The 24,134-nt window shown below is 36.8% G+C and overlaps 1 protein-coding gene across 5 annotated transcripts in view; it reads right to left on the bottom strand.

The window, feature by feature from the left end:
- The window catches only part of ARHGAP12 (Rho GTPase activating protein 12), a 128,536-nt gene that overhangs the window by 93,491 nt on the left and 10,911 nt on the right, over positions 1-24,134 (bottom strand). For 4 of the 5 annotated variants that reach the window (XM_016196317.2, XM_016196316.2, XM_016196318.2 and 1 more), the window contains exons 2-3: positions 18,638-18,676; positions 15,771-16,525 (exon numbers count right to left, since the gene is read on the bottom strand). In XM_016196317.2, the coding sequence (XP_016051803.2) occupies positions 15,771-16,448 (678 nt within the window). In that variant the 5' untranslated portion in view covers positions 16,449-16,525; positions 18,638-18,676. Of the gene's footprint in view, positions 1-15,770; positions 16,526-18,637; positions 18,677-24,134 lie in introns of those variants that run through there. The other variant, XM_087823848.1, reaches the window with a different exon arrangement.

The following is a 24,134-nucleotide window of genomic DNA, read 5'->3' on the forward strand; positions in this document are numbered from 1 at the left end:
GACTCTGTGCCCTCTGAACTTGTGTGAATTTTTACTTCACCAGGTTAGGAAGTTTTCTGGCATTATCTCTACAAACAGGTTCTCTAACCCTTGCTTACTTTCAACCTCTTGTGGCAGTCCTATGATGCAAATATTGTTATATTTCATGTTTCCCACAACTCCCTTAGACTGTCCTGTTTTTTTAACTGTTTTTTCGTTTTGGATCTCTGATTGATTTTTTTCTACCCTGTCTTCTAATTTGCTGATATGATCTTCAGCTTCCTCTAATCTGCTGTTTATTCCTTCCCATGTAGTCTTTATTTCTGCTATGTCATTCTTAACTTCTGACTGATCATTTTTCATAGTTTCCAAATCTTTTTTCATGCTGTTGAATATCCTTACATTGAGTATTCTGAACTCTATATCTGATAGATGGATTATCTCTATTTCATTTAGCTCTTTTCCCAGAGACTACTCTCGTTCTTTCATTTGAGGCTTGTTTTTTGGTCTCCTCATTTTGGCTGTCTATTTGGGTTTGTTTCTATGTATTAGATAAGGCTGCTAGGACTCTCAGCCTTTTTGGAAGGTCTCTGGTGCAGACCAATATCAGATGCAGTTTTTAATTGGCCCTGAGTACACTGTTTGGAACTATCAACAACCCGCGGCTTGATGTCCCCTCTGTTGAGGCTGGATGCATTTGGACAGGGCCAAAATGCACACCAAAGTCTGCTTTTCCAAGGCCTGGGTCCAGGACCAGATCAGGCAAAGACTCAAAGGACTCTAAGGTCCACCTCTGCCTGCAGGCTGATTAATCTGATTCTCTTAATGAGCCTCAGGCCAGTGAAACTCCAGAGGTAGGGTGAGAGGTTTTCCAGTAGGGTGGGGCAATTGCATCCCCCTCAGGCAAAAGCTGCTTGGAAGGCAAAAGTCTGCCTCTGCAGTATGGGGGAATGACTTCACACAGGAATCCAGATGGGTGCCCTCTAAGCTCTATCTCCAGAGCCCAGAACCCTAGATTTACCTCACACAGCTCCAGTCCACTCTGCCCTCCCTCCGCTGGAGCCCAGGGTGAGTGGCTGCACATGAAAGTTTGTATGTTGGCTCTTTAAGAGGGTGCCTGCATTTCCAGCCACCTCTCCCTGACAGGCAGAAAACTGGCTGCTTTTCACAGTCAGATGTTATGTGGGCACCTTTCTTAGTTCCGGTGCTCTTAGCTGGGAAGCTCAGACTGGGATTTAGGCCCCAGGGTCCTCTGTGGGAAGCCCCCACAGCTGAGTTATCCCTCCTGACCTTCAACTGCTGCCTGTGGGAGCCCGCCAGCCCTCTCGTACCTCTGCACCTCTGCACTTCCTACCAGTTTCTAGGGGTCTCCACTTTTACTCCCTGGTTATGACGGTGCTTTCTAGCTCAGCTTCAGTTGATTATTCAGGATGGCTTTTCTGTATTTTAGTTGTAATTCCATTTTGGTCCCAGGAAAGTGACAGTGTAGTCCACTGTCATCTTTAATCCTCAAAACATGCATCGTTGATGAGACATTAATCAAGGTTTCCCCTTCACTATATTTGTGGCAAAACACTGGTCATTATTCCAGAAGCATTTAGCCTATCTACTACATACCAGGAACTATACTAGGTACTTGATATACTTAGATAAATGAGATAACAAGCAAGGCATCGGAGATTACAGACTAGTGAGAAGAAAACAATCTTAAGTGTAATGAGTACAAGGGAACAGTACATGGTGCCATGGAAACATGAGAGGATATCCCATAGAAGCTAAGACTAACAAAACTGTTAAGATCTCAAAAAAAAAAATCTTAAAAACTACCATTAAATAACTTACCAAGCACTTCTAATTCTGGGAAAAGGAAGTAAATGCACTTTCCTCTGTTCCTCTCACTAACTATAAGTAAAAACACCAGATATAATATATAAAACAAACACAAGACAACTCTGAAAGGTAGACAGAGGGTATACCAAATAGTGACCTTAGGACCCAATGAACAACATGCTGATGAGTTCCCTGAGTTTACTTTTAGCTTCATACATCCCAAAGAAGAAGGAACTCAGCAACTCAGAAACACCAACAGGCACAGACCAAAAAGGCCCAACAAATTTCTGTTCTATGTAGCCAAAAGACTAGAAAAGAGAAGACTAGTAAGACTGAAAACTTTTAGTATTACTATGCTACTCCAGCCAAATACCACAGAAAAACCAACAGTTCCACCCATATACCACCAGCAATGGTGAACAGGGATCCTAGGTTTTCATATGTGCCAGGCTATAATAAGGCATCCCAAAACCCCGGCCATGGTGGTGTCAGAGAAGGCAGAAGAAAGGACAAGAGCAGTCATTTCCGGACAGTAACAAGACTGCACATGCATACACACAGAGGAGGACTAGTGAAGAGTGAGAACTTGCACCACTGCCAAGTCGCAAGGAGGCCATCCTCTAACCCATGATATTAGTGGAGGTCATGTAGGTCAAGTAATGAGGCAGTTCGACCTCTCCAAGCCAGACATGTAGAAGGAAGCTTTAGTGGGAAACCAGACACTAATAAGCAACTTTAGAGAAGGCCAAAAACACACATACTGGAGAAATTTAAACCAGAGCAAATGGTAAACACAGTCCAATTTCTAACTAGATTAACCTAACAACTCACACTAGATGCCTATTTACTTCCATTCCTGTTACCCAATACAACATGTCTGGCTTTCAACCAGAAATTAAAAGGCAAGGCAAAAGGCAAGAGAAAAACAATCTGAAGAGATAAAGCAAGTATCAGAGTCAAACTGCAATATGGCATAGATGTTGAAATTATCAGACAAGGAATTTCATATAACTATTACTAATATTTTATGGGCTTTTCAAGGAAAAAGTAGATAGTATTAAAGAACAAATGAGTAATTTAAGCAGAAAGATGAAAAATCTAAGACAGAATCAAATTACAACACTGTAACAGAAATGGAAAATGCCTGTGATGTGATGATCAGTAGATTGAACATGGTTGGGGGGACAAATCAATGAGCTTGAAGATATGTCAATAAAAACTTCCCAAACTGAAAGCAGGATGAATACCAAAAGACTTATATAAAGGCATATCATAAACCAACTGCAGAAAACCAATGAAGAGAAAATCTTGAAAGAAGCCAGAGGGGAAAAAAACCTTACCTACTAGAGAACAAGAATGAAAATAACAGCATATATCTCATCAGAAACCATGTAAACCATACAAACAAAATATGCAAACGAAAAATATTGTACCCACTTTGGGAAAAATATTTAAAGTGTTGAAAGAAAAAAATCACCAATAAGAATCTTATATCCAAAGAAATTATGTATCAAAATGAAGTTTCATGAACAAATAAAACTGAGGAAATTCAGCACTAACAGATCTGCCCTGAAAGAAATGTTAATGCTGTTAAGATGGTATTACATCCTAAATCTATCTACAGACTTAGCATAATCTCTGTCAGAATCCCAGCTGGTTTCTCTGTAGAAACTGACAAGCTGATTCTAAAATTCATGTAGAATTACAAAGGAGACAGCACAGACAAAATACTCTTGAAAAAGAATAAAGAAGAGGGACTAGTACTTTTCAATTTCTAAACTTACTATAAAGCAACAGTAATCAAGACAGTCTAGTACAAGCATAAGGATAGACATATAGATCAATGGAATACACTGAGAGTCCAGAAATAATCCCAGATATCCATGGTCACAGATTTTCAACAAAGGTGCCAAAACCATTCAATAAGGGAAAGAAATAGTTTTTTCAACAAATGGTCGCAATTTGATAGCTACATACAAAAAAATAAAATAAAGTTGGACACTTACTTTGCACCATAATAAAAATTAACTCAAAATGGATCAAAATTAAATGTAGGAGCTAAAACTATAAAATTGTTAGGTGAAAATATAGGACTAAATCTTCATTACCTTAGATTTGGCAATGGAGTCTTAGAAATGACACCAAAAGCATGAGCAATGAAACAAAAAATTAGATCAATTGGGACTTCAAAATTAAAAACTTGTGCTTAAAAAGACATTATCAAGAAAATAAGACAACCCACAAAATAGGAGAAAATATTTTCAAACCATATATTTATTAAGGGACTATGTAAAGAATGCTTACAACTCAATCATAAAACAACAAATAGCCCAATTTAAAATGGGCAAAAGATCCGAACAGACACTTCTCTAAGAAAAAAATTGTTAATGAAACTAAGAAAAAGGTGCCCACATAACATCTGGCTGTGAAAAGCAGCCGGTCTGGTATTCTGCCTGTCAGGGAGAGGTGGCTGGAAATGCAGGCACCCTCTTAAAGAGCCAACATACAAACTTTCATGTGCAGCCACTCACCCTGGGCTCCAGCGGAGGGAGGGCAGAGTGGACTGGAGCTGTGTGAGGTAAATCTAGGGTTCTGGGCTCTGGAGATAGAGCTTAGAGGGCACCCATCTGGATTCCTGTGTGGAGTCATTCCCCCATACTGCAGAGGCAGGCTTTTACCTTCCAAGCGGCTTTTGCCTGAGGGGGATACAATTGCCCCACCCTATTGGAAAACTCCCTCCACCCTGTGGAGTTTCTATGGCCTGAGAATCAGATTAATCAGCCTGCACGCCGAGGTAGACTTCAGAGTGCTTTGAGTCTGTGCCTTATCTGCTCCGGACCCAGGCCTTGGAAAAGCAGACTTGGGTGTGCACCTTGGTCCTGTCCAACCACATCCAGTCCCAACATAAGAGACATCAAGCCACAGGTTGTTAATAGCTCCAAACAGTGTACTCAGGGCCAGTCACAAACTGCATCCGACATCGGCCTGCACCAGAGACCCTCCAAAAAGACTGAGAGTCCTTAACAGACCTACCTAATACATAGAAACAAACCCAAACAGGCTGCAAAAATGGGGAGACAAAAAAAGAAGCCTCAAATGAAAGAACAAGAGAAGTCTCCAGAAAAAGAGCTAAATGAAATAGAGATAAGCAATCTATCAGATATAGAGTTCAGAATACTGATGGTAAGGATGCTCAACAGCATGAAAGAAAATATGGAAACTGAAGGATATTAAGAATGACATAGCAGAAATAAAGAGTACATTGGAAGGAATAAACAGCAGATGAGAGGAAGCTGAGGATTAGATCAGCAATTTAGAAGACAAGGTAGAAAAAAATCAGTCAGAAATCCAAAAAGAAAAAATTAAAAAACAGTAGGACAGTTTAAGGGAGCTGTGGGACAACATGAAACATAACAATATTCATGGCACTGATTACAACAGTGCCAGAAGAGGTCAAAAGTAAGCAAGAGTTAGAGAATCTGTTTGAAGAAATAATGGCAGAAAATTTCCCTAACCTGGTCAAGGAAAAAGTCACACAAGTTCAAGAGGCACAGAGAGTCCAAAGAGGCCCACATCCAGACACATTATAATTAAAATGTCAAGAATTTAAGACAAAGAGAAAATATTAAAGGCAGTTAGAGAACAGCAATTTGTTACCTACAAAGGAGTTCCCAAAAGGCTGTCAGCTGACTTCTCATTAGAAACTCTACAGGCCAGAAGGGAATGGCAGGAAGTATTCAGGGTAACGCAAAAGAAGGATCTAAAACCAGGACTACTCTCTCCAGCAAGACTATCATTCAGCGTAGATAGTGAAATAAAGAGCTTCCCAGATGAAAAAAGGCTAAAGGAGTTTATCACCACCAAACCAGCATTGCAGGAAATGTTAAAGGAAAAGCTGTTATTAGAAGTAGAAATGGAAAGAGAAACCTAGGCATAAAGAATTAAAATGGCAATAGATAAGTATCTATCAATAATAACCTTAAATGTAAGTGGATTAAATACACCAATAAAAGGACGTAGGGTGGCTGAATGGATAAGAAAATATGACCCAAATATATGCTGTCTACAAGAGACCCACCTCAAAACAAAAGATTCACACAGGATGAGTGTGAATGGATGGAAAAATTTTTCCACGCAAATGAAATGAAAAAAAACACCTGGGGTAGCAATACTCATATCAGACAAAATAGACTTTAAACTGAAGACCATAGCGAGAGACAAGACAGGTCATTACATAATACTAAAGGGATCGATCCAACAAGAGGATATAACCCTGGTAAACATGTATGCACCCAATATAGGAGCACCTAAATTTGTAAAAAAAAACTTCTAGAGGACTTTAAGGGGGAGGATCAACAGCAAGACAGTCATACTAGGGGACTTTACCGCCCCAATGATTTCACTGGATAGGTCTTCCGGATAAAAAAATCAACAAGGGCCTGGCTGGGCATGGCTCAGAGGTGGAACATCGACCTAGGATCCAGGCAATCGGGGTTCGATTCCCGGTCAGGGCACATGCCTGGGTTGTGGGCTTGCTCAATGACTCTCTCATCATTGATGTTTCTGTCTCTCTCTCTCCCTCTCCCTTCCTCTTTCTGAAGTCAATAAAGATATTAAATAAAAAAAACATTTTTTTTAAAAATCAACAAGAGCGACCCTAAATGACACACTACATCAGATGGATTTAACTGACATTTATAGAACATTCCACCCCAAAGCTACAGAATATACATTCTTCTCAAGTGCACATCAGTAGATGAGTGGATAAAAAAGCTGCGGTACATTTACACCATGGAATACTAGGCAGCTATAAAAAACAAGAATTGCTTTTCCTTTGGAACAGCATGGAGGGAACTGGAGAGTATTATGCTTAGCAAAATAAGCTAGAGAAAGTCAAGTACCACATGATCTCACTCATATGTGGAATGTAATAAACAAAATCAACTGATGGACAAAATAGATCCAGAGACATAGAAACATGGAGCAGACTGAGGGATCTTAGAGGAAAGGTGAAAGTGGAGTGGGTGGGGAAAGATTAATCAAAGAACTTATATGTCTATAAGCATAACAAAGAACACAGACATTGTTAAGAGGAAGGCCTGGGAGTGGGGTGGCTGCAGGGTGGAGGGGATCAATGGGGGAAGGGGACACCTGTAATACTTTCAACAACAAAGTTAAATTTAAAAAAAAATTAAACACTTCTGTTCTGTGAAAGTCACTATTAAGAGAATGAAAACATGAGCCACAGGTTGAAGGAAAGCATTTGTAAAATATAATCTAATAAAGGTATTGTACCTGAAACATACAAGGAACTCTTAAAACTCAACAATAAGAAAATAAACCCAATTTTAAAATGAGCAAAGATCTAGATACCTCATCAAAGAAGATAAAAGACACAAAATAAGTATATGAAAAGATGCTCAATATCACTTGTCATTAGGGAATACAAATTAAAACAAAATATTACATATTATTAGAATGGCAAAAAATAAAAAAAAACTGACAATACCAAATGATCATGAAGATGTGGAAAATGAGAAACTCTCATTACTGCTAATGGGAGTGCAAAATGGTAGTTTGACAGTTTGGCAGTTTCTTATAATGGTAAACACAGCCTTACCATACTATTCAGCAATCTTAGATATTTACCCAAATTATCTGAAATATACGTCTACACAAAAGCCTGAACACAAATATTTATAGCAATTTTATTCATAATTGCCAAAAACTGGAAGCAATCAAAATGTCCTTCAATAGATGAATGAATAAACAAATTGTGGTACATCACTATAACAGTTTACTCAGCATTAAAAGGAATGTTCTCAAACATGAAAAGGCATGGATGAATCTTAAGTACATACTGCTAAGTGAAAGAAGCTAATTTAATTTATATTATTCCAATTAAAAGACATTATGGAAAAGACAGGAATAAAAGGATGAGTGATTACAGAGGATTGGAGGGGAGAGAGAGAGGAAGGGTGAACCGGTGAAGCACAGAGGATTAGGTCAGTAGGTCAGTGAAACTATTCTGTAGGATACTGTAACTGTGTATATACAAAACTGTGCATTTGTCAAAACCCACTAACTTTTATAGCACTAAAAGCAAATGATGTATGCCATTTTTTTAATGTAGAAATTCAATGATGGGGTAGAGTCCCAAAAAATAGTGCAGAATATAAGAAGAAAAAAAACTAACTTTAGCCCTGGCCAGTGTGGGTCCCAGGTTCTATTCCGGGTCAAGACACATACCCAGGTTTTGGGTTTTGACCCTCAGTCTGGGCACGTACGAGAGGCAACCAATTGATGCTTCACTTGCATATAAATGTTTCTCTCTCTCTCTCCCTTTCCCTTACTCTCTTTCTAAAATCAATAATAATTTTTAAAAATTTTAAAAACTAACTTTATTACAAATGTATAAAACAACCTCAATGAACCAGGTGAGGATAAAAGGTGCTGATCAAAGAAACTTTGAAAATTAGTGAAGTCTGTGAAACAAAACAAAAAAACTACACATGCAGTACTATATTCTAGCTGATAAAGTTGTACCCCACAAGGGGTACAAGATAACATTTCTAATACTCTTATACATGTATACTTAAAATTAACGATTATGCAAATAATGGTGAATGGTGGGAGCCACATTTTTCAATGTTGGAGTGAAAGTTTATGGATGAGCAATGATCCACGTAGCTATAGATTAGAGTTGAAGACATCAATATAAATTCATGTTTAGTTTAACATAGATGCAGATAGTTGCATGTGGAAATATTTATACATATGTGTATATTCACAGGTTAGCATACTAATGTGTATTTCCCTACTCTGTCATCTGAGAGGGCCCAGAAGCAATGGCATCACAGTAGCAATGAGCACACTAGCACAGATCCTGGTTTCTAATACCATTCTCTAATTAAGGGACCAGGACTCCTTGGAGAAATGGCTGATTCTAGACTGGGGCAGAAAATATACAATATGCACACTGAGCATCTTGTAGAGACAGAAAGTAGGGCAGTACTAAAACAAACACGAGTTTCCAATATCCAAAGTTGAAATAATTGAGCAGCAAAATATAGCAATATTGGATTATAATACAAGGTATTAAAAAAAAAAAAACACAACTATGAGTTCATACGGACATAAATGACTGAATAAATAAGTGAAGTAAAAAATAAAAATCTCCCATACAAAATAATTACAAATAATTTATGCAGAAACTACATCATCGGTGGCATGGGGTGTAACACCCACTTGTTCTTAAGTATAGGCCACAAATAATGACTTCTTTCCAAAGACTATATGGTGTGAAAAAAGAGAAAAAAAGAGTAACCTTACAATGATAAATCAAGTTGATAGTTTACACCTTTGATATGATGTGATGAAAACCACTCTTTACCTCTGTGGTCTTCCTCCCACAGAGGCCAATCATGAGAAAAACATCAGGCAAATTCCAACACAAGATCATTCTACAACACCTGACCCTTGCGCCTCCAAACCGTCAAGTCATTAAAAAACAAGGAAAGTCTGAGAAAATATCAAAGCCAGGAGGAGCCTAAGGAGACATGAGACATGTAATGTGGTATCTTCAATGGGATCCTTGAAAAAGGACATGAAGTAAAAAGGAAATCTGAATAAGGTATTGACTTAGTTAATAATGTATAGATACTGGTTCATTAATTGTGAAAAATGAATGATACTAATATAAGGTATTGATAATACGGAAAACTGGGTGTGGGGTATAAAGGAACTCTCTACTTTCTTCACAATACTGCTGTAAGTCTAACACTGTTCTTAAAAAAAGTTCATTAAAAATAAGAATTTAAAAGAATAAAAATAAATCAATTGTATTTCTACACACTAGTAATGAATGTGTGAATACCAAAATGAAAAACACAGTATCACTTAAAATTGCTCCAAAAAAAATTTAAATACAACTCTAAGAAATATATAACTCTAATATAATTTAAATATAACTCTAAGAAAACCATACTGGATTTATGCTGAAAATTGCAAGTGTTAAAAAAATCAAAGATCTAAATAAATGAGAGACATACAATATACATGGACTGGAAGACTCCAGAGTAAAAATGTCCATTTTCTCCAAAATGGCATACAGATTAATGCAATTCCTATCAAAATCCCAGCAAGATGTTTTGTAGATATAGGGGCCAGATTATTCTAAAATTTAGGAGGAAAAGCAAAAGAACTAGAATAGCTGTATTAATTTCCTGTGGATACAGTAACAACTTACCACAAGAAGTGGCTTAAAACAACAAAAACTTATTCCCTCACAGTCTGGAGGACAAAAGTCCAAATCAGTATCACTGGGCTGAAATCAGCACTTTGGCAGGGCTACAGTCCCTCCAGAGGCTCTAGGAGAGAATTCTTTCTTTGCCTCTTCCAACTTCTGGTGGTGACTGGCACTCCTTGGCTTGTGGCCACATCACTCCTATCTTCAAGGCCAGCATCTTCGAATTTCTCTCTGCTCTACCTTCACACAGCCTTCGTTGTGTGTGGTGCCCCCTCCCCGTCTCAAATGACATCTGTGATTGCATGTAAGGTCCAGGATAATGTCCTAATCTCAAAACCCTTAATTTAAACATATCTGCAAAGACCTTCTCCCCCCCAAAAGCTAATATTTAGACATTCCAGGGATTAGGACCTGATATCTTTGGTGGGTATTATTCAATCTACTACAATAACTAAAACAATTTTGAAAAAGAATAATAAAGTGAGAGGAATCAGTACACTCAATTTCAAGACTTATGATAGTTACAGTAATCAAGGCTGTGTGGTATTAGAGAAAGGACATACATACAGGGTGGCGCAAAAGTAGTTTTACATTTGTGAGTACACAAAACACAGTTTATTTTTGTATTATTATTCATTAATTATTGTATTATTTCCCATACGAACAACTGTAAACCTACTTTTGCAGAACCCTGTATATGAATGAAACAGACCCACACAAATATGGCAAACTGATTTTTGACAAAGGTGTACAAGCAATTTATTGTAGGAAAGATAGCCATTTCAACAAATGGTACTGTAATTAGATATCCATAGGCCAAAAAATTAATAAATAAACCTTGATTTTACCTCACACCTTATACAAAAATTAAACTCAAAATGGATCACAGATTTAAATGTAACATGGAAAAAATAAAAAAATAAATAAAAAAAATAAATGTAACATGGAAAACTATGAACTTTTAGGGGGGAAAAATGGGGGAAATCTTTAGGATCTAGGCCTACTGTGATCAACTCAGCTGGGCTAGATATTTGGTGGAACATTATTCTGGATGTTTCTGTGACAGTGTTTTGGGATTTATAATTAACATTTAAATCAGTGAACTTTGAATAAATCAGACTGCCCCCCCCCCCATAATATGGTAGGCCTCATCCAATCAGTTGAAAACTTGAACTGAACAAAAGACTGACCTCCCCCATGCGAGAATAAATTCTTTCAGTAGACCATCAGATTTGAACTTCAACACTGGCTCTTCCTTTAGTCTCCAGCATATAACCCTACTCTGAAGACTTTGTACTTGCCAGCCTTCATAATCACATAAACCAGTTCCTTAAAATAAATCTCTACACACACACACACACACACATTCTATTGGTTCTGTTTCTGTGAAGAACCCTAACAGAGCCATGCAATGAGTTCTTACACTTGACACAAAACCATTATCCATAAAAGGAAAAATAAATTGGACTTCAAAATTAAAAACTTTTGTTCTGCAAAAGAACCTGTTTAAGAGGATAAAAAGTTACACATTAGGAGAAAATACCTGCAATCCATGTATCTGACAAATGACTAGTATCTAGACTATATAAAGAACTCTCCAAATTCAACTGTACAAAAACAAACAGTCCAATTAGAAAATGGGCAAAAGACATGAAGAGATATTTCAATGAAAAGGATCTACTGAGGGCAAATAAGCAGATCTTCAACATCATTAGCTATCCGGGAAATGCAAATTAAAATCACAAGATATTACACACACACCTATCAGAATGGCTCAAATAAAAAACTGACACCACCACATGCTGGTGAGCATGCAGAGAAACTGGATCACAAACGTTGTTAGAAACATAAAATGATACAGCAACTCTGGAAAACGGTTTGGCTGTTTCTTAAAAAATTGAACATACAACTACCATCAGCAATTATACTCATGAGCATTTATGCCAGAGAAATAAAAAGTTATGTTCACACAAAAATCTGTGCAGAAATGCTTATATATAGTAGCTCTGTTTGCAATAGCCCAAAACTGGAAACCCAGATGTTCTTCAATGGATGAATGGTAAAACAAAGTATGGTACATCCATACCACAGAATACTAGTCAGCAACAAAAACAACACTAATACACACAACAAGCTGGATCAATCTCCAGAGAATTACGCTGAATGAAAAAGCTAATTCCAAAAGATTATATAGCATATGAATGCATTTAGATAACAAAAAATTTTAAGTGGAGAGTGTATTAGTGGTGACCAGGGGTTAAAGAGGGGTGGAGGTGGGAGGGAAATGGATGTGGCTATAAAAGGAAAGCACAAAGGATCCTTGTGGTAATGGAAATGCTCAGTATCTCTACTGTACCAAGGTCAATATCCTGATTGTGATATAGTTTTGCAAGCCATTTGGGTGGCATGGTGGAGTCAGAAGACATACTAGGTTAAGGAATGAATGGGAAATGAGCAAATGTGAAGAAGTAAATCTATACAACTCTTTCCATAAGTTTCCAGTAAAGGGAAAGGGTAATAAGTGATACTCAGAGAGAGGGAAATGTATCACTGAAGAGCTTTATGAAGGGAAAAACATGAGCAAATTTAAATGCTGATGGAAAAAAACTTGTTAAATTACGGGTCTATAGCCATATGAGCACAATGCTATATAATCTTTAGCAAAAGGTTTGTGGAAGAAAGAAAAAAGCAAATACAAAGAGACTGCCCTTTGATAGGAGAGACGATGCTTGCATATTACTGGGGATAAAGATGACTGCTGGTACAGGTTTACTTATAGATTTGATGGTGGAAATAATAATAGAAACAATAATAATGACAGTTATAACTTATTGAATACTTATTATGATAGCCAGCCCCCAAAGTGGTCCCAATATCTTCATATCCTGATGTTTACACCCAGTGTAGTCTCCTCCCACAGAGAATAGGGCTGAACTGCATAATAGTAACATATGACAGTGTGCAACTTCCAAGATTTGGGCAAAAAAGACAATGCAGCTTCTACCTTGTTCTCTAATGCATTGCTCCTTCTAGCGGGAAGCTAGTCACAACATTCAAACATATGTGAAGAGGCCGAGCTAGCACCATGTGAGTGAGCCATTTTTAAAAGTACCCACAGCCAAGCCTTCATAAGACTGCAAACGCATGAGACCCAAAGTCTTTAAAACTACGCAACTAAGCTGCTTCTGTATTAATGACCCACAGAAACAGTGAGATAATCAATGTTTATTGTGTTAAGCCACTAAATTTGGGAATATAGTAAAACCTTGTTTCTTGAACGTCACCCTTCTCCAACAATTCACTTCTAGACCTAACAACCCTTTCATGCTGATACCTGTATGATCAGTCACAAGTCTCTCAGGCGACAAAGGAGAGAATGTGGGAGTAAGTTGAGTTAGTTTACCGCTGTTAACATCTCAGGATACTGTGCTGGGAATATTTTCATGTCTTTTTGCTTTCGTTGCTGCTTATTATTAAATTTTCATTTTTTACTGTACATTTCATTTCCTTTTTGTTAAATTTTCATTTACATTTCATGTCCTTTTTGTTTTTAAAATACTTATAGATTAAATAGTACATTAGACATATACTGTATATAAGAAAGATTAAAACAGGGAATCTTTTGGGTGTCTGGAATGGAATTATTCAATTTACATTATTTCTAACAGGGGAAAAATGCTTCGCTTTTCAAACCTTCTGGAACGAATTAAGTTTGAGAACTGAGGTTCCAGCAATAGGTACCTAACGTACTTATGTGCCAGGCATAGTTCTAAGCATATTAGATAGAGTAACCCACTTAATCCTCAACAAGCCCATGATCTGCAATTTAAGATGAGAAAACTGAGAAACAGAGAAGTAATTTGCCCCAATTCTCACACAGCTGGTAAGTGATGGAATTATGGAAACCATAAAGTGAACCTTTATAAACTCCAAATTCAAATCAAAAGTCTGTGCTATTAACTGCTCTTAAACGCTATTAAGTGCTAATAACATCCTCCCCAAAGCTGAAGCAGTTTCTATCCCATGGCTTTTATTTTTGCTGTGAAATAAAAGGAAAGGTTACCTGATAAGAGAACAGGGAAAAGCAGCTGAATCAAAGAACTAAAGATAATGGAAAAGGTTTGAACAGTTGCCATGAAGTGAGTAAGAGGACTGGCTAGAGAAATCTAATGGAATTTCTAAACAGGAGAGGTTAAGAGCGATGAAACTGCATACTATGAATTTAAGATGACCATAATGAAGAGAACACAGGTCAGCCAGTGTACCTAAATGAAAAACGTAATTTGAAGTGTGAAACGTTGATAATGAGATGGAAGAGAAAAAGCACATCTTTCTCAAATCCCACTAGCTCAAAAAGGAGCCATGTATAAAAACAATTCCAAGAAACACTATATATTCTATGTCAAAGTATCACATAAAGACTAAAGAAAGGAAAGCTTACTAAGATGAATGATTATAAACTGACAGTGCTACTTTACGTAAGTGTCTTGATCTCCAACATCTAAAGTTTTTCTAGAGAATGCTCCCTTTTCCAGATTTCCATTCAAAATGTCACAAGAAAAATTAAAACCTAAAAAAAGAACATACTAGTTGCATTATAATCAGACCACTAAGAGCAGCTGTACAATTATTCACTGACTTAGCCTGATGAATAAATCCTACAACAGGGCTTGAGGCCAAAAATGTATCACATTTTTCTTTTTTATTTATTGATTTTAGAGAGGGGAAGGCAGAGGGGGTAAAAGGGGGGGGGGGTAGAGAGAAACATCGATTTGTTGTTCCACTTGTTTATGCACTCATTAGTTGATTCTTGTATGTGCCCTGACCAGGGATCAAACTGGAAACCTTGACGTATCAGGACGAAGCTCTACTCATTTTTCACGTGCACTTAAAATCAGACTGTCCCCAAAAAATGTATACACACTTAATTTTGAAAATGAACTGTATGTTAATAAACACTGACTTTACAATTATTCAAAGTGTGTATACTGTTTTGGGGGCATCCTGTACATTTAAGTTTCAATTTCAGGTATGTGTTTTTAAAATTATTTCACTTTACCTGACTAATAAACTGGCATAAACTAATCTCAAAATAAAGTTAGGTAAAAAAAAACTTTTTTAAACCAAACCATAGACACATAAAATTTTTTCCAGGCAATGCAAGTAAGCATGGATATGTAGACATTTAAGACACGAAAGTGCACGAATGGAGGTAAAGGTATGTGAGCTTTATATTTTTCTTAACACTCAAGGTTAATAAACAAGTTTGGAAGAACATGAGTTAGTGGTTAATATTCCAGTGACATCTTTCCCCATATATCCATTATTACCTGGAGACTTAACAGAAACAAGTCAAAATGACTACTGCTAGAAAACAAACTTTTTCTAATAAAAGAAATATCACTGGGTAAATTAAATAAGTCCTTTCTACATCATGCATAATCAATAGAGAGAAAAATAATTTTTTTCCACACTTAAAGTAGTTCTAGTCCCATAAAGGTACAAGAATAATTATGGAAACCATAAAGTGAACTCTACGAATTATTTCCCATATTCTCTATCTCTTAATTCAGGATGGCACCCATGAGTTCTGTAAACATAAAGCAAAACAAACAATTCTTAATTCTTACAAAGATTTTTTAATTACAACAAAATCTGTAATTAATACTTTTATTAAAGTACTAGTGTTTCATCATTCTACTTTTAGTCTTACCCGTATCTGTTCCGTGGAGCTGCTGCTAAGTTCATCACCAGACTCAGAATCCTGATGTACCCTTTCTGAGCCTTCTCCTGCTGAATCGCAAGACTGTTCCTGGGAGAAGCTAGTTTTCTCTATGTCCAAGAACTCCGGACCAGGAAAGTGACCAAATAAGCGCGTCCTATTCTGGCTGGAAGCTTTAGGAGAATGTGAATCACTGCTAAACTTTCCATTGTTGTGGGTGAGGTCCAGGCTTAGGCTGACAGTTTGACTTGGATCATAATTGGGTCCAAAATTCTGATTGGCATCACGAATAAGACCTGTTCCCTGAATAGACAACGATGGTTTTCCAAAACTTGAAAGCTCAGGTAATTTGTTCACATTTTCTGTTGATCTCTGAAGATGCAGACTCTGTATCATTTTCATAGAATTATTTGGCAGTCCAACTGCCTGTTTAACAGGCGGCATCAGAGCTTTGCGGGTGACTTCCTTAACATACTGGGCTGGCACATAAAATGCTTTGGAATTCTCATCTGGTTTGACTTGCCACCAGTCATCATTGGTCTTTTTCACCAACATGTATCGTTCCCCTTGTTTTATCACAATCTTTCTGTCCTTTGCTTCATATTCATAATCATATTCCACTTCAATATACACTTGTCCTGGAACAATCTTGCCACTTCTATCAGCCATTTTTATTCAATAATATTCACCTCTCAAAAAGGATGGTATGCCACATTATGGCTTTTTGCCTTGTTGGATTAATATAGCTATTGTCATTTAAATGGAAGAACAGAATAAAGAAAAAAGTTAATAGTCTGGATTTTTAACATTTACTCAGAAGCATCACATAAGCCATTTAAAGAACATTACCTTCAAATCTCAAACTCAAAAAGTAAACATGTATCTAATGTTTTCTATTGTCCTACATTAGAAAACTCTCATAATACAGTAATCTACATTTTTTAGTCATTTATGACCAATAACAAACCAGTAACTGGAACAGCAAATACACTAACCAGCCAGACACAAGACTATCAAAAATAAGAGGTAAGAAGAACTCTCTTTCTTTCCATGACTACCTCAAATTTCCTTCACTTTCTTAAAAAGGTGCAGTAATAATAGCTAATATATATTAGGCATTTCCCAAGGGCCAGGCATTGATCTAGGTTCACTGTATGCCTTAGCTAAGATCATCTTTGAAGTTGGAGCTGAATTTCAATGACCCTGTACTCTTCATTTTTTACAATGATCAAGAGCATTAATGAGCTCTAAAAAACATTATCCAATTATGTTTCATTTCCTAATATAAAAAATACAGCACTGTTATTGTTAGGCAAAATACACTGAAAAACAAAGTGCTAGTTTACTTTGTTTTCCTATTATGTCTACCTCAGGAGGGCCATGATTCTTATTAGGGTGAATCCCACAAATGCCAACAAATAACCAGTCTTTGTATTTGTAAATGTTAAAAATCCACACCCTACCACGCAGCCATTCAAAGCTTAATAAATCTAGTTTTCACTTTATCTTTTTTATCCTCACCCAAGGATATGTTTATTGATTTGAGAGACAGAGGAAGGAAAAGAGAGAGAGAAACATTGGTATGAGAGAGAACACTGGTTGGTTGCCTTCCATATGCGCCCTGACCAGGGATTGAATCTGCAACCTAGGTATGTGCCCTGGCCAGAATCAAACTTACAACCTTTTGGTGTACAGGATGATGCTCCAACCAGCTGAGCCACCTGGCCAGTGCCCTAGTTTTCACTTTAATTTCTATTCCAATTCCAAAATATCACATACCTCATAGAACACAGCATTCAAACTTCAAAATGATAATAGCATCTTAATATTGTAACAACTCAAGTCAAACCCCAACTACAGTGGGATGAAGAGTGTTCCCCCCAAAAGATATGTTGAAGTCCTAATGCCAGGACCTGCAAAGACCTTACTTGAAAATAGGGTCTGTGCAGATGTAATCCATTTAACATGCAGTTATACTTGATTAGGGCAAGCCCCAAAGTCCAGTGACTGATGTCTTCATAAGGAGAGGAAGATTTGAAAACAAGGAGAGGAGACACAGAACAAAGAAGCCCACATGAACACAGAGGCAGAAATTGGAGTGATTCAGGTACAAGCCAAAATGCCAAGGATGCTGGCACAACCAGAAGCTAGGAAGAGGCAAGGAAGGACCCTCCCCTAGAGTCTTCAGAGGAAGACCAGACCTACTGATGCCTTTATTTTGTACAGCTAGCCTCCAGAACTGAGAGAGAATAAGTTTTTGCTGTTTTAAGCCACCCAGTTTGTGCAAGTTGTTACAGCAGCCCTAGGAAACTAATACATTCAACCCAATGCTCAAGGATCAAACCTTAGCAATTCTGAATATTAAGTGTACCAAAAATATTTACCCAAGGTCCCATGATAACCTGCCAATTTTCCTTAGCACCCAAGTACTGGGCATGATATTACTGTATGCTACATATTCCCCTGAGGATAATTATTATCTGTAACAGATGAACCCATAAGCCCAGGTAATAAATTAGTGATATAGCTCAGCTGGCATGGCTCAGTAGTTGAGCGTCGACCCATGAACTACAAGATCACCATTCAATTCCCATTCAGGGCACATGCGTAGGTTTCAGGCTTGATCTCCATTAGGGGGCATGCAGGAAGCAGCCAATCAATGACTCCCTCATCATTGATGTTTCCACCTCTCTCTCCCTCTCCCTTTCTCTCTCTGAAATAAAAACATTTAAAAAATAAAAAATAGAAATAAATTAGTGATACAACTTCAGTAACTAAAATTAACCTTCTAGACAAACTATTTGAATAACAAATTTAATACAGTAATGTTGTTTCGAAAAAATAAAAATAAAACTTACCTTAGACGGAGACATAAATACCCAGTATTACATTTAAACCTATAAAAAAAAATAAATAAAGTTCATTAACTTTGGCCAGCACTGCTTAACGAAAGCTGTAAGTACGATGTTGCTCACATTTTAGAAGCATAACTTTATGGCTATAAGGAACACAGTACAATATTATATGCCACCACTGTGTCAGCACCACCCTCCAAACATAGGTACAATTTCCACTGCCTCTCCTACTTCATTTCCACATTGTCTCAACTTCACTTCTGCCATTCTGACAGAATACCTTTTTAAACCTCTAATAACATGAGAAACAACTTTTGTAAAATTGTTAAAATGACAACTATTTTTCAAGTTTATGGTATTGAGTGGGAAAAGGAAATGAAAACAAATGTTCAAAGTTGTTGGGAGCCCTAACATATTTCCCCACAGATTACTTACTAATTATAAATCAGGAAATATACCGAGTGGTCAAACTTAACGCCAACAGTGGGGCAGACAACCTGATGATAAATGCCTCCTAATGTGATGCAGTAAGATGTTACAATGTCACCTATGTTGTACTCTTGCCTTCAAAAAGCTTAACCTTCAGCTAATTATTAGGATACAATCAAATCCAGAATGTGAGATATTCTGTTAGACAACAGACATGAATTATTTTAAAACAATCAATTTCATAAAAAATGAAAAAGGGAGGGAGATTCTTCTAGATTAAAAGCAACTACAGACACACAACAGCCAAACCCACACAGTGTTTTAATAGATACCTAAAACTTAACATATCCAAAATCTACTTCCTATCTCTACCCCACCCCACCCAGCCCTGGCAAATCCACATGGTCTTTTGCCTCACGGTAAATAGAAATTCTAACCTTTCAAATGTCCAACCTTTACTTTCATGCATTACCAGGACACTAGTCACTATAAGATTTAATCCTTTCACCTACATAAGTTTTTCACTACAACTTTTCAAAATTTCACACTGAAATATTTATCCTCAGGTGGCTTTTTTTTTCTTTTTCTTTCCAGGAAGTAATAAAATAACTTAGGAAATACCTCTGAAGGTAGTGAAACAAGTAAGGGTATCTGTAGGAAGTTACAGTAGCTCAGACATACTATAACTGGTCAAACATTTATCCATAGGAATGAAGAAAAGTAGAAAGAATAACAAGTAAACTGTATGATTTCATGCTAGCCAGAGAGGGGCTGTGGGGTGGGAAGCAACAATGGGTTAAAGGCCAGTCCATGTTCCATCTCTTTCACTGCCAGGCTTTATCACTATACCTTCCCCAGTGACTAGAAGGTAAGTATGAAAGTGTTAGGAAGAAAGATAAAGAAGTCAGTTTAACCACGTTCAACATGAGACATCCAATCTAAAGTTTTAGTTCAAGGTAATGAGAATTGGGAGGACAAGGAAGACAGAGAAGTAGTCAAAAGACTATCTATATAAAAAAGGTAGTTAGATACCAAGGCAAATGGCATAAGCAAAAGTGGGCACAATGTGGTAGGAGAACAGAAGCTGAGATCGATTTCCAGGTAACACTAGGGTGGAGGATGGAGAATGAAACTAGGAAGCCCCTAAGAGAGACTAATATTATAAACTTCTAGAAAATCAAATAGCAGGAATTATGTATTATAATCCAAGGTCTAGGAAAAGTTAAAGTAAAAATGAAAATTAAAGCCTTATTATACACTATGGAGTCAAAGACAATTAAAATAATTATGGGGTAGTTCTAAAAAACTTAGATCTCAGTGAAAATTATCTGCAAATATGTGAATAACTTATGTTGTCTATTTTTATGTAAAAACATAAGCTGTATTAAAATGAATGTTTAAAGTTTTAGTTTTGACTTCTTTGTTTCTTCCTCCATTCTTCTCTTTAGATTAGGTTAAGCACTGTTCATCCTGTTATCCTCTCAAGTATTTTGGTTAGAGGATACTCATTCAACTACAGCACCCACTGAGCAAAACATTCCTCTAATTGAAATATATTCTATACTCATTATCAACACTCCTGCATCCATATTCATCACACACATACACACACACACAACTAACTTGCTAAGTACCTAACCACCAGTACATGTACAGTTTTTGCCTATCTACTGCCAGTACCAATCAACTCTTTGCAGTTTCAAAAATACCCATGTAGGCTCTGCACACCTCTTACCAGTCTTCCTCATGTTTCAACAAGAACAGGCATACACACATATAACTGCTTACATCTTTTATTCCTCCTTCTCCAAGTCAGATTCAGAACTTTCTATTACGCTATTTTAAAATCTAATAGCCTCCTTCTTTCTGCCTGCCAATTTTTCTCATTTTTTTCCTACCACAAATTACACAGCTCAGCAAATGTTATCTTCCTCCTCCAGGACATCTGCTTAATCAACTATATCTCTAAGTATAGTATCCTTACTAAGTGCATCACAAAAGTAAACAAAATCTTAAGAGAAATATAGTAAATGTATCCACAATAAGTTTACAATTTAAGTCCTATATATATGTATACACACAACCTATTTAGCAATTCTAACACTATGAACAATAAAATATTAATAAAGCCTCACATGTAAATGCTAACCAACTTAAAAATACCACAATTAAATAAGCACTAACTCTTGGTACAAAGTCCTCCAAGCAGTTTTAAAAGTCCATGTTTAAAATTAACAATCCCTAAACAGGCCTCCAGTAAAGAAATCAATTAAATTTAATGAGCACAACAAAAATGTTAAGAACAATTCCAGGGGGAGAAAAGACTCCACCAAATAATTCTGTAAATTGTACAGTTAACAAGATATCATAGGCCAGCCACTATGGGGCACCTAACAGTTTTTTCTTAATGTATGATCCCTGCTAAGAATAAGAAGATACATAAGGCATTTCTTAGGCCTTCAGAAGTAAAGGAAAATAAAATGGTTAATATTATAAACTATTCTAGCCATAAAGAAATAGCAAAAATAGGAATAGCAGAAAGGATACAGGAAATAATGGGTAACTGGAAAGCAGCAGAGAACACAGCCAAGTGTAAACTGGTAAAGGAAACTCAAAACCAAGATTTAAATCTGAAACAAAAATGAGGAAACAACTATAGTCTTTGGGGAAGCAAGCATATTTCAGTAAAAATGACATTTGCATGAGGTATTTTAGGAAGATTTGAGCCATGAAGACATTCTAAGTCAGAAATGGTGAACATAACTTTTTCTTGGATACAAGAATGAGAAAATATTCCAATTTAAAAAGGAAAATATATGACCTTAGAGTTGGCAATGATTTTTTAGATACACCCACTAAATGCATGATCCATTAAAGAAAATATTAAGTAGAAATTTATTAAAATTTAAAATTTCTGATCTGTGAAAGACACTGCTAAGGGAATGAAAACACAAACCACAGAAGGAGAAAATATTTGCACAAGACCTCTGATGGCCCTAGCCAGTTTGGCTCAGTGGTTAAAGCATCAGCCTACAGACTAAAGGGTCCCAGGTTCAATTTCAACAAAGGGCATGTACCTTGGTTGCAGGCTCAATTGCTGGCCCCGGTCAGGGTTCGTGCATGAGGCAACCAACCAATGTGTCTGTCTCACATCAATGTTTCTCTTTCTCTTTCTCTCTTCCTCTCTTTCTCTCCCTCTCTCTCTCTCCTTCTCCTCCCTCCCTTCCACTCTTTCTGAAAAGCAATGGAAAAAATATCCTCAGGTGAGGATTAAAAAAAAAAAAAAAACTCTGATGAAGGACTTGTATCCAAAATATACAAAGAACTCTTAAAACTCAACAAAATGAACCAAAGTTTTTACATGGAAAAAAGGATTTGAAAAGATACATTATGAAAGAAAACATGGCAAATAAGCACATGAAAAATTATCATATCATTAAGAAACTGCAAATTAAAACAAGATACCACTGCTTACCCATTAGAAAGGCTAAAATCAAAAAAGCTGACACCACCAAATGCTGGTGAGGATGTAGAGCAACAGGAACTTTTATTCATTGCTGGCAAAAAAGGAAAGTGGTACAGCCACTTTGGAAGACAGTTTAGCAGTTTCTTACAAAGCTAAACATGGTCCTACCATATGTTCCAAGCAATCACACTCCTAGGTATTTAGTATTTACCCAAATGAGTTGAAAACTTATTTCCACAAAAGTCCTACAGCAAATGTTTACAGCAGCTTTATTTATAACTTCTAAAAACTAAAAGCAACCAAGATGTCCAACAAAAGGAGAAAAGATAAACTGCAATATTATTCAGTGATAAAAAGAAATGAACTATCAAGCTTAGAACAGACACAAATAAAGCTTAGATATATTTTGCTAAGTGAAAGAAGTCTGTCTGAAAAAGCCACATACGATCCTAAGAATCCTGAAACACTGATCAGAAAGAATATATGTACCCCTATGTTCATAGCAGCACAGTTTACAATAGCTAAGATCTGGAAACAGCCCAAGTGCCCACCAGTAAATAAGTGGATAAAAAAGCTATGGGACATATACACCATGGAATAATACTATGCAGTTATAAAGAAGAAGGCTCTCGTACCCTTTGGGACAGTATGAATGAACCTGGAGAAAATTATGCTAAGTGAAATAAGCCAGGCAGAGAAAGACAAACATCACATGATCTCACTTATATATGGAATCTAAAGAACTTAATAAACTGATGGAGAGAATAGATTCAATGACATGGAAGCATAGATCAGACTGACGAATGTCAGAAGGATGGAGGAGGAAAGGTGGGTGGAGGGGGAGAGAGTAACCAAAGAATTTCTATGCATATATGCACAACCCAAGGACATGGACAATGGTGTGGAGAGGGACTGGGGAGGGGGATGGGATGGGATGGAAAGGGTCATTGGGGAGAAAAAGGGACATCTGTAATATTTTAAACAAAAAGAAAATTTAAAAAGAAAAAAGAAAAAGCCAAATACAGAATAATTTCAATGCCATGGCATTCTGGAAGTCAAAATCATAGAGACAGTGATTACTGGGAGTGGGAGAAGGAGGGTTTCATAGGTGAAGCACTTGTCAAACCCATTAATCTTTAAAACACAAAGTGCAATGTATGCAAAATTTTTAAAAACTGTAAGGAGGTCAGAGGAATCCCTGGATGGAAAGCAGATGTGACAAGATAGTCTAACAGGATTACAAATATATGGAACAACCTCACTGAAGGGGAGGTGGAGGGGTAAGATGCTGACCTAAGTAATTTTGGAAATAAGTGGAGTCTATAAGAATATAGGCAAAGGAACTACACATAAGTACTGTGTTGTAGTAAATAAAAACGTTTCCCAAGAGTGTAAATTAAAAATTCTAATACTGCTATACATATATGCTAGAACTGAATAATTAAGTAAATGGAATGTGGGTTAAGGAGCCAGATTTCTCAAGGTTGGAGTAGAAATTTATAGACAAGTGAGGGGAGAAGGCTAGACCCATGTGGTAATGGATTAGACTTGGAGACATCAGTATAAACTCAATGAACTCATTTTTAGTTTACCACAGAGACAGGT

This window comes from Miniopterus natalensis, chromosome 1, assembly GCF_054644295.1.
Source record: "Miniopterus natalensis isolate mMinNat1 chromosome 1, mMinNat1.hap1, whole genome shotgun sequence".
In the NCBI taxonomy this organism is placed as follows: domain Eukaryota; kingdom Metazoa; phylum Chordata; class Mammalia; order Chiroptera; family Miniopteridae; genus Miniopterus; species Miniopterus natalensis.